The 11,662-nt window shown below is 43.6% G+C and overlaps 1 protein-coding gene and 1 long non-coding RNA gene across 3 annotated transcripts in view; one reads left to right on the forward strand and one right to left on the reverse strand.

The window, feature by feature from the left end:
* Positions 1–423, forward strand: part of LOC125362070 — a 160,833-nt gene extending 160,410 nt beyond the window's left edge. The window contains exon 3 of the long non-coding RNA XR_007213018.1: positions 310–423. This is a non-coding gene — a long non-coding RNA (uncharacterized LOC125362070). The remainder of the gene's footprint in view (positions 1–309) is intronic.
* Positions 1–6,689, reverse strand: part of LOC125362054 (steroid transmembrane transporter SLC22A24-like) — a 212,588-nt gene extending 205,899 nt beyond the window's left edge. The window contains exons 1-4 of one of the 2 annotated variants that reach the window (XM_048360713.1): positions 6,129–6,688; positions 4,549–4,652; positions 306–460; positions 36–198 (exon numbers count right to left, since the gene is read on the reverse strand). In XM_048360713.1, the coding sequence (XP_048216670.1) occupies positions 36–198; positions 306–460; positions 4,549–4,652; positions 6,129–6,557 (851 nt within the window). In that variant the 5' untranslated portion in view covers positions 6,558–6,688. Of the gene's footprint in view, positions 1–35; positions 199–305; positions 461–4,548; positions 4,653–6,128 lie in introns of both variants that reach the window. The other variant, XM_048360715.1, reaches the window with a different exon arrangement.
* Between the last annotated feature and the right edge of the window lie 4,973 nt (positions 6,690–11,662).

Consider the following 11,662-nt stretch of genomic DNA (forward strand, 5'->3'; position numbering starts at 1 on the left):
TCAATAGAGTTACAGGCCAGGGACATCGTCCATACCTTGAGAACACACAGAAGACCAACATGGGTATGGATAATACCAGCTGCAGTGTGACCCAGCTGCGAAAGAAATAAGCCAGGCCTCCCAGGAGCACCTGCGCAGTGCTGTAGGAAGTCATCAATGCTATCAAAACTTGGAATTGAGGTCTTGTCCACTCTGTAACTGGAAGCCAACATAGGTGTAATTACAGTTACATAGTGGTAATGATTATTTCCAAAGGAGGACTTCAAGCTCATACAGGAAATTAAAGGATAAAATGGCTGACTTACTGAGATTAAAAGGGTTCGACAACACAGTCATGGTAGATAACCCAGCTAAGAAGCGCAGGGAACAGTACACAAAGAAGGTGGGAGCAAAGGCTGCACAGGTATCGCTGATGGCCGTTTGGAGTAAACACCACGTGAGGATTGTCTTCCGCCCAAACCTAAGAAATATTGGACCATGTGAGATTATTCAAGAGTCAAAACATTATCACTAAAAACAACACAAGACAGACATCTTGAAATTTATTATTGATATTGAATCCTCTCCCATAAAGATTACGTAAGTGAAGTGTTTTATTCTATAAATAATTATTGAAAATAAATGATGTTGAATATTTATTATCTCAACATTCCACTTGAGGTCTGGTGGAACTATTATATTAGTCAACAGCTGAGTTGACAGAAGCTGAGAAATTAGCCAATGGGTGTGATGTCCACGGTCTCTCAGTAGGACACCCAAGGTCACCAGAAGGACTCTGATGCCACGTCAAGCCTTACAAGAAAGAAAATAAAATGTGAGACATTGTCAGGCATGTTCACTAGGAGACACACATATTTTGGAGGAGCAGTTTGTGTGCTTAGAGTCCTGAGGAGTGAGATGGATAGGGTTCTGCTATGTTTATTAGTGAGTGTGCACTGTCAAGATGGAGGCTCAACATATTGGACAGAGAGAATGGGAAGACAGTCCATCAGAGCTTCAGACAGATGGAGTAACAGCCTCTGTCAGCTGGGTCTTGGTTCTTGTGCCTTGGAAAATCGGCTTCATCTCTAACAATAGACAAGTCAGAAACCTTCTCTCCCTGCAGAAGGGAATGGCAAGTTCACAAAAGAGAGAGACTCAAAGAGAGGTCCATGATAAGGCTCAAAAAAGAGGAAGATAAAAAAGGAAAATGGATATACTGGTGATGGTGTGGTAGGAAAGAGGCCAGTTATCAAGTCAACTTGGACAAAATTCCATGGGAGTGATGCTAGATTCTGAGCGATGTCAACCTATAAGCTTTAGTTTTGAACACCCACTTTGTAACATCTTACTTGTTACATGGTAAGTCTTACACAATTCACACAAAAGCACAAAAGGCACTGAATCATCAAAGCAATTTTAAGCACAAACATCAAAGCTGGAAGTATCACGAGCTTGCATTACAAATTATGCTACAGAGCCACAGTAGCAAAACAGCATGGTACTGGCACAAAAGAAAAGACAGATGTAACAGATTAGATGACATGAAATGAATGAAACTAGCTTCTTATAGCTTCCCTTGTGTTAGTATCAATTCAAGACAGAACATGGATCTTAATATGAAGCCTGAACTTTGAAATTACTACAGGAGAGAAAAGAGAAAAATGCTGCAACTTATTGACATAGACACTAACTTTACACTCTCTGTATAATTACAGTAGCTCAACAATAAAAAATAGCAAAGGAGACAGACATAATTGCATCAAGTTAAATATTTACTATCTACTAAAAAGCAAAGTCACTACTATCTGGGGAGACAGCCTGTAGAATGAGCTAACACCTTTGCCATTTATATAACACACAATGGACTAATTATCAGAAAATACAGGAACCTCCAACAAACAAGCAAACTAACAAACTTCCAAAGAATTAACAACCCCATCAATAAGTGGGCAAATGAACTGAACAGTGACTTTAAAAAAAATACAACTTAGCCAGGCTCTGGTGGCTCACCTTTGTAATCCTTCACCACTCAGGAATGGTTCAAAGCCAACCCAGGCAGAAAAGTCTGTGAGATTCTTATATCCAATTAACCTCCATAAAACAGGGAGTGGTGTTGTGGCTGAAAGTGGCAGAATGTTAGCCTTGAGCAGAAGAGCTCAGGAACAGGGCCCATGCTCCAAGTTCAATGTTCTTAACTGGCAAAAAAAAAAACTAACATAAAAAAGAAGCACTACACATGGCCAATCAATACATGAATTGCCGACTATGCCTGTGGCAGAGAAATGTTCACTGAAACAGCAGTGGAATTTCACCTCGCTGCAGGCAGAATGACCACCATCAAGAACACAAGCAACAAATGTTGAGAAGAATTTTTTTGGAAAAAAAACACACAACCTTCTTTATAGTATTGTTTGAAAGTAAACAAGTCTGAGCACTGGAGAAATACTATACATGTTCCTTAACAAACTAAAAATAGAAGTATGGTGCAATCTAGTGTTCCCACTGTTGGACATTTATTCAAAAGAATGTAAGTCAGACTGTTACAGAGGCCCTTGTACACCCATGTTCATGGAAGCACTATTCAAAATGGTACAGCTATCAATACCACTCAGAGGCCCTGAATGGATCAAGGAAATGTATGTGTATCAGAGTATTATTCAGTCAGAAAGAAGAATGAAATTTCATCATTTCAGAGAGATAGATGGAATGGAGATCATCGTATGAAATGAAGCCACAGTTAGAAGTCCAAAGGTCACATGTTTTCTCTCATATGTGCATGCTGTGCCTAAAATAACTGTTTGTATATAAAAACTTGTAAGATATCACACATATTATAGATGATAATTGTGTTAATATAAATTATATAACTATAATATGTACACATTATATAATATACTAACAATGTATAATGGTATCTATGAATATCTTGTAAAATGTAATATATTACCTATAATCATATATACGTATTATCTGATCAAGTATGGTTGTAGAAGTGTGAATTACCATGGTGAAACCCCTTTGAACAATTAACATGCTTATCAATAAAAATTAACATTAGGGAGATGGAACATGTTTGTCTGGGGTGTGGGCGATAGTGGGAAGAGAATGAACAGAGCTTAAGGATGGTGAATGTGGTGAAAATACTTTCTATACATGACTGGAATGGAACAATGTAGTTTGTTGTGATCATTTAGGAAGAGAGAGGGGGAGGGATGGAGTGTGACAGATGGAGTTATTCTAATCAAGACACTTTATATGCATGAATATATATGTAAAGATGAAATGTTGTACAAGTAAGAGATGTTACTATGAGGCTAATAGGAGATATAAAAATAAATAAACGAGGTGATAGAGGCACAATTGCAGATTGCTGACAGGACAAACAATGTCTGGTCTTACTGACAGAAGGTTCAGAGCTGAAATAGGGAAAGCAAGCTTAAGTAGGGACACCACACACAGTCCAGTAGAAATAAACAGTATTGAAACTTAAGCCTGTGAAAGTGGGGAAAATAAACAGAAAACCTGACTTAATTAAATCCAAGAGTTGGGTGCCAGTGGCTCAGGCCTGGGTTCCTAGATGCTCAGAAGGCTGAGCCAGCCCAGGTAGGAAAGTCCATGAGATTCTCTCGTCCAATTAACTAGCAAATGGGACTCAAGTGGTAGAGTACCAGCCTTCAGTGAAAAAAACCAAGTGATGAGACAGTTCCCTTCCCTGAACTTTTCCAAGTTGCAGTACTGGCATACACACACACACACACACACACACACACACACACACACACACACACACACACACGGTCTCCCCAACACAAAAATAAAAACGAGGGCTGGGAATATGGCCTAGTAGCAAGAGCGCTTGCCTCATATACAAATAGCCTTGGGTTCAATTCCCCAGCACCCCATAGACAGAAAATGGCCAGAAGTGGCACTGTGGCTCAAGTGGCAGAGTGCTAGCCTTGAGCAAAAAGAAGCCAGGGATAGTGCTCAGGCCCTGAGTCCAAGGCCCAGGTCTGGCAAAAAAGAGAGAGAATCTCACAAAAATAAAAACAAGACTGAAAGATAAGTATCAAATGTGTGGTCCTCCCCCCTTCCCTCCCTCCTTTCCACTTCCTTCATTTCTTTTTTCCCATCCTTGCCCTCCTCTTGCTTCTCCTCTGCTCCCTGCCCTTCCCTTTCATTCCCTTTCTTTCTCTTTCTTCCTGGTAATCAGCTTGATCTCACAGTCTGGCTCTCCTCAAGGCTGGCACTCCATCACTTGAGCCACAGTGTCACATCCAGCTTTTGACTGCTTAATTGGAGGGAAGTATATATAGGGAATTTCCTTCCTAGGGTAAATTAGAATGTTGATACTCAGATCTCAATCTCAGTGTATCAGATCCCACTATAATCTGTAAGTTTGTGCAACACAAACTAGAATAAGATGTCTTTAAGAGTCTTCGAAAAGATATTTTCCTGCTGGGTGCTGGAGTAGTGTGTAAAGCACAAAGTTAGAGATCAGCTGAAATTTCTTAAGAAAAGACAATGCCATCTGATCAACATCCCAGAGCAAGTTGAGATAACACCTACCTGTCTGAAAGACAGCCAAATATCAGACTTCCCAGCAGTGACCCAGTCATGAACACTACTTGGACTATGGATTTGGATGACTGGTGCTCACAGACTAGGTCCCACTGGAAGAGAAAGGGAGAAACAGCAGGGTCAGGAGAGTGGAAGCCTTCAGTGGAAACAGACTGTCAGCACCTAGCTGTGAGGGGAAACGGGGTGCGGTGTGTGGAGGCTGCTTCTGGTCCCAATTCCTCTGCAGCTGCTCTCCACTGCCTGTCCACACACCTGCAAATGCTCAGCTCATTTCCACCCTTCACGCGCTGTCTCTGGCTCCCAACCTTCCCGGGCCTCATCTCCTTATTCTTCCCCTTCAGATCACCTGCTCCATCAATTCCATACATTAGCTGTGTGTGTGCACGCCTGTGCGTGTGTGCGTTCACGTGTGTGTGTGTGTGTGTACTCATCCTAAAACTTGAACTCTGGGCCTTGGCACTGTTCCTGAATTTTTTGTTATTTTTTTCTTAATGCTAGTGCTTTACCTCTGGAGCCACATACTTTCAGCCTTTTTCTGAGTAGTTTATTGGAGGTAAGAATCTCATGGAATTTCGCTGGCTGACTTGGAAGCACAGTCCTCAGATCTCAGAATCCTTCATACATAGCACAATGGGCATAAGCCATGAGCATTTGGCTCTACATATCCTTTTTTACAAATTGTATTTCTTCAGTATTTATTTACTTTTGTGTATATGTGTGTATGTATTTATCCTCTTGGTCTTGAGGGGCCTGGGCATGCTCTCTGAGCTCTTATGCTCACAGCTAGCATTCTAAAGCTCTGAGTTCTAGCACCAGGTTTGATTTTCTGGTGGTTAATTGAAGATAACATATTACAGACCTTCCTGGCCAGATGACCAAGATTCTCAGATCTCTACCTCCTGAGCAGCTAGGATTCCAGGCATGAGCCACCAGCACCTGGGCTCTCCACATACTCTTTGGCTACAATGATTTATAGCATAGAAAAGTATAATTTTAAGAACACCTAGTACCATAATAGAGAATATGTGACAAACCGATTTTTTATAGGTGGAAACTTTTCTTTATAGTGTGACTAACATGAACTCTCTTTGACTTCTCTTAATAGTCAATAATGCAGCGGATACAATGCCTCATCTTGGACACAGTTGATTCTGTTAGAAAATATCAAAATGCCTGCCGAGGTCTAGATTCCTGGCACAGATGTTCACACTTGCTGTGGCAAAAAATTTATGTACTATGGAGAATCACTGACCTGGCATAGTATTTTCCTTAGTGGTACTACAGTAGAGGTTAAAACTTTAAATTTAAATATTTCTTTCTCTTTAGATTACATGGTATAACAATAGGTTTATCTTCATTTGTTTTATTCACTGACCTCAGCCAGTTCTAGCTTAGCTACTCAACATCATGGCAGTACAGCTGAACAGTTGCTTACTTGTTGAAGGAAGGAGGGGAAATGGCTGACTATAATCTACCCCAGGGGACTGAGTATTGAAGCAAGTCTGTTGTTTGTGTTCAACCCACAACCTTTGAGCAGACACCCAGAAGATGTAAATGGGGCCTCTTACCTCTGTCACGATGGTGGAAGGGAAGGAGCTTTTGTCATAAACCCAGCCTTCCACACAGGGCTCTGTGTCTGCCTCACTGGCGTTCCACAAGGTCTTGTTCAGGTGGAGCAGCTGCCACTGGGGCTGGACAAAGCGGCGGCATTTCTCTGGCCTGAGGTTTGAGTCTAGGGGGATGGAGATTCTCAGGAGGTCCTGCTGGCTATGGGTGGCCATGTGGTTGTGAGCGACAGTGTGGTTGTCGAGGACATGCACCCAGCAGCGGTGCTCAGGGGTGGCTGCCGTGAAGTTCTCCAGTAGAACATGAGGATATGATATCATGATAATGATATAAAAGAAAACCAGCTGCAGAATCTGGAATCTTCCCCGGGCTCCAACATGGTCCAGAAGTGCCTCAAAACCCATTGGGACTGCACAAGAAGTCTCTCCCATGGGGAATGCGAGTGCTGCTATGCAGCTAGGTTCAGAGGTTGAAAAGCTTCCTTCCTCTGGGCCCAGCAGTGCTGTGCTTGTCCCCGCTCACTGTCTTCTCCCTGGGCTCGGTCTCACCAGTGTTTGCCTGGGGAAGGAATTTCCACAAGTCATATTCATTTGGGCAGCTAGTTCACTTAAATAGTTCTTGGAAGATGTGTGCTTTGTGTTTCACGGAATGACTGTGATCTTTGCCCTTCTTCAGGAGTTCACTGATTTCATAACCTGAAAGGCATGTGCCCAGTGGTCTTTTCTTTTTTGGTTTTCTTCAGAAGAGGACATATGACACTCTGAAATTAACTACTGCATTACATTTCAGTGAAAAGAACAGAGCTTGGCTTTTTCTTAGTACAGTTGAATTTTCCCTCAAGTGAATGAAAGTTGGGATAAGTTAAAAGTAATGCAAATTGGAATGCTGTCCCTCTAGGAATGCTTCAATTGTAGTAGTCACAGTGAGGTTATGACTTTTGAAATAGGGAAGTAATGATAGGAGAAGAAATAATGTAGGAGTATATGCTGGTCCTGGGCTTGAAATCAAGGATTGGAAGCTATCCCTGAGTTTCTTTGTTGTTCAAGGATATTGCTGTACATCTTTGAGCCACAGGGCCACTTCCAGTTGTCTGGGGGTTAACTGTAGAGAGAGGTCTCAAGGACTTTCATGCCTGGGCTGGTTTCAGATTACAATCCTCAGATCTCAGCCTCCTAAATAGCCAGGATTATTGGTGTGATCCACAGGGTTTGGTTTGGCTTGATTTTTTGTTTGACAGAGCAATTTTCACTACATAACCTAGGCTGGATCCAAACTTGTTATCCTTCTAGCTCAGAAGTGCACATTGATATTGAAAGCTGTGGTGTTTCTGCTGCACAGGGGCTCAGGGTCCAGCTCACCATACCAGACATTTACCATAAACAAGGCACAGAGTGAGAGCGCTTGATACTCTCCTGTAACTGGCCCACAGATATCTGAACTATCAATGTCGGGACTGTACATTATGACTGTACATTAAGGACCCAGGAAACGTGCCATGGAAAACTGTCCTCAGTCTAAGTCTCACTATAACTAGAAATATCTAGTGTAAACAAAGCACAAATGTGAGTTCCTCTCCAGTTAGAAGGTAGACATGTTTGGAAATAGACAGGCATGCTCACTAACTATTTTCTTTTGACCTCTAGGCCCTGGTTAAGTGTAAAACTGCCAGCACAAAGTGACTCAATTTAGGATCTGAAACCATGCCTTCAGATCTGCCTCTGAAAGGTCTCTCACTGATAAGACAAGCTTTGTCCTGTGTGTGTCTGCTTTCTGCGAGGAGCTCTTGTCAGTTGTGGGGCTTGAACTCAGAGCCTGGGAACTGTCACTGAGCTCTTTTGCTCAAGGCTAGCACTTTCCCACTTTGAGCCACAGCCCCACTTCCATCATTCTGTTGATTATTTAGAGATAAGAGTCTCACAGTGTCTTTTCACCCTGGGCTGGCTTCGAACCACAGTCCTATGGTCATATGAGTCCCTGTCTAAAGGCCCTTCACTCCAGCTGAAGCAACAACAAGAGCAACAGAAATGGATTTTAAAGCAGGGCTTACCTAGAACTTGTGAAAGAGTTAGATTTTTTCAATAATTATTTGTAAGAGTTATTTCTCTGACTGTGAGTCTGACTAAATTCTAAAGAAAATAAACTACTTAATGGCAAAGTCAGTAGAGGTGAGAGTAGTAAAACAGTAACTGATTAAACAATCTAGTTGATTGCTAACTGAATATGTTACTTTAGGATAGTAATTAACATTGAAACCACTAGTAGCTTTATATCCAAGGGAGTTTACATTCTTGGGAATGGACATTGGACAGAAAAAACAAATATTCCAGTTAAAAGGTTTCCCTCTGAAGTACCTTGGCATAAAGAAACACTTAAGTGAACTTTACTTTACACAAACAGCTGCTTTTGTACATGGACATAAAGAATGAGATGTTGGTTTTATGTCAGTGCACTAATCTTAACCATATTTAAATCATAGCCATCTCTGTTATATACTTGGAAGGAAAATTGTCCCAGAAAACCACAGGCCATGTGTGAAGTCATGTAGAGCAAAAGAGTTTATTGCCAGCAGGTCCAGCAAGGCCAAGTTCCCACAGAGGAGTAAAGGATTTGGCCCCTGAACTCTCTCTCGAGGGATCTTCATACCTTCATGCAAGTAAGGTGGGAGGTGCTCCGCCTGCCCCTCAGGTATCATCAGCCAAGAGCAGAGTCGCATTGCCAAGGGCAGATCTTATGTCTGAGGCCGGGGAACATTCTATAAGCTTACAATACCAACTTTACCAACTTTATTAGTAAGCTCAATCTTTCAAGACATACTCATACCACCTGCTACTTACTTACTCCAAACTTCTCAGGTTTGTCTAAATGCCTTTCTTTTTCTTTTCTGGAACATACATTTAAGACAATTCTTACTTCCCAAATACTTTCTTACCCAAGGAAAATTTTTTTCCACTTAATTCCTTTTCCATGTCTTTATTTACTTTTCCTCCCCCCCCCCCCATCTCCTTACTGGTGTTCATTAATATGCGTTTTTGATTAACACTAAAAAACACTTCTGAGCTGAAGCAACCTAGTTTTTCCTAATTGAATGTCATAACTCTTAGATACATAAAATCCCCCATTTGTTTCTTTGGCCTGTAGAGACAGTTAACTCTTGGTTAATTTGCAGTCATTCCACCCCTAATAAGGATGCCCAGGACAGAGCAGTTCACTTGATTTTTATCCTGATCCAAACTGTCCTTCCTCCTTATCAAAAGATTAGGCTCACAATCTAAGTATAATTGATTACCAATGTTAGAAATGTTCCTGACTTTCTCCATCACAACTGACTAAGACGGAGTCTGGGTCTTATTCCTTTTACTCTCATTGATAATGATTTTGCCTTTTAACAAGCAGAACACTTAATAACTCCTTCAACACAGGGTTTACATTCCTTACTTTGCTGCTGGTCACAAGCATCACAGCATAAGAGTTACAATTGCAGACAAAAGGAAGAAAGTGTCAGGAAATATCAAACCAAGGAGGGAAGATGGCGCCGTCACAGTAGGGAGGCACCCCAATTCGCTCCAAGCGAATAGTGAGCTGGGAACTCCAGCACCCAACACCCCATCAAGAATCCAGCAAACCCAACAACCAGAAAACAATCAGAAGCAACAGAGAAACACAGGAAATGAAAAATAACAGAAAAGAAGGGCCTATAACCTGCACGGAGCCGGAAAATCTTCGGGGTACAGCCCCCAACCCCACTCCGCTGACCCGGGCCCAAAAAGTGTCCAAACAGGGCCAGGGTGGGAAAGGGGACCCAGCGCTGGCAAACGGGCCGCAGACCTTCAGCAACCAGAGAAGCAACAGCTGAAAAGTCAAGGCAGGAGTGTAGAGCAGGAGCTCCATGGGCCCCAGACGGAGCGCAGACCAACCGAGACAGACAGCGGCAAGAGACCAGAGGTGCGGGACCAAACGGCCAGCAACAGACGTAAACAGCAGGGGAACCAGGCAGCGGGTGGCGCAGATGGGGAGAGCCGTTACTGCCACCACCAAATGACCGATTGCCACACCCCAGCACCCCAGCCCCAAAAAGCCCACAGCAGCGCGGGACATGCATACAATCCAGGACCAGTAAGTCCCCTATTACCCCTACCCCCCAACAGAAGAACAACTCTAGCAGAGGCCCAAACTCTACAAAGAATCTAGAGCTCCCTTCCTCCCCCTCCCTATCCCAAGGGAACAAAGGAGCCCCATATCAGGCAGCTCCAGGACCCTACATCCTCTGTGAGGACACGGGAGCTAGCAGAGGCATCCCCCAAAGCCCCAGTGGAGGAGCCTGAACCTGGCCTCACCAGCCCCCAAGCAGGGGCCCAGGGACTGGTAGGCATTGGAAGCCCCACCTGAGGTGCCTGGTCCTTGCGGGCTTTTTGAACAACAGTCACAGGCTCGCTGGTGTGCAATACCAGCCCAGCAGGGACACCTGGGCCCGAGCACACGCCCCCCACCTCACAGCAGAGGCGCAGAGAGTCTGTGGCCACCAACCCATGCCCAGTCACTTGAACCTGCTGGGGTCCACGCATACTGCCCCCCACAGCAAACTTGCAAGAGGGCACAAGCACCCTCCACCAACTCGGGTCAGCATGTCCACAAAGGAAGCACTAGAGTGCACACTCATATGCCCCCCCAGCGCCAGCCTGGGCGAGCGTGCTAGCCCTCCAGCAGGAGGATCTCCTGCCCAACCCTCAGTGGGAGGACACAAGCGGGCAAAATACGACACCTGTTCTGATAGGTGCACTCTGCACAGGTGGGCAGGGCCCCCCAGCGGCAGCGCCCACTCCGATAGGGGCAATCTGCACAGGTGGGCGGCCACCCCTCAACAGCAACACCTGCTCCGACAGGAGCAATCCACACAGGTAGGCTAAGTGCCTCTCAGATGTCCAGATGGGCAAATCACAAAGAAATATATCAAATTTCATCAAAGAGCAAGCCAACTCGCCAGCTCCAAAACGCAGTACGACTGAAGAAGAGATGGAGAATAAAAAAACAACTGAGGCTATGATAGCAGAAATGATGGAAAGCATCAGGAACGAATTCAGGAAACAATTCCAGGAGTTTAGAATGGAAGTCTCGAAGGACCTTCAGGAAGTCAAGAAAGAAATTGAAGCAAAAAGGGAGACAGTGCACTCCTCCATTAAAGAAGGCCTTAACATCCTGAGAAGTGAAATGCATTAAAACAATAGATTTAAAATACAACTCTTTAAAGGAAGAAATCTCCATGATGAGAGCTGATCTGGCAACCATAAATAGCTCTCTGACATCGATAAACTCTATGCTTGAAACCACATCACAAAGAATTGATCATATTGAATCCCCAAATCTCTCTTCTGGATGACGATGCAGCTGATAAGAACCAGAAAATTACCACACTCCAAGAAACAGTAAAACTCCAGGGCAGACTAATCCAGGAGCTAGTGGAGAAAGACAAGAGATATAATCTGCGCATAATTGGAATAGAAGAAAGAGCCGAATGCCACAGCAGAGGGCTTCAACATAT

This window comes from Perognathus longimembris, chromosome 13, assembly GCF_023159225.1.
Source record: "Perognathus longimembris pacificus isolate PPM17 chromosome 13, ASM2315922v1, whole genome shotgun sequence".
In the NCBI taxonomy this organism is placed as follows: domain Eukaryota; kingdom Metazoa; phylum Chordata; class Mammalia; order Rodentia; family Heteromyidae; genus Perognathus; species Perognathus longimembris.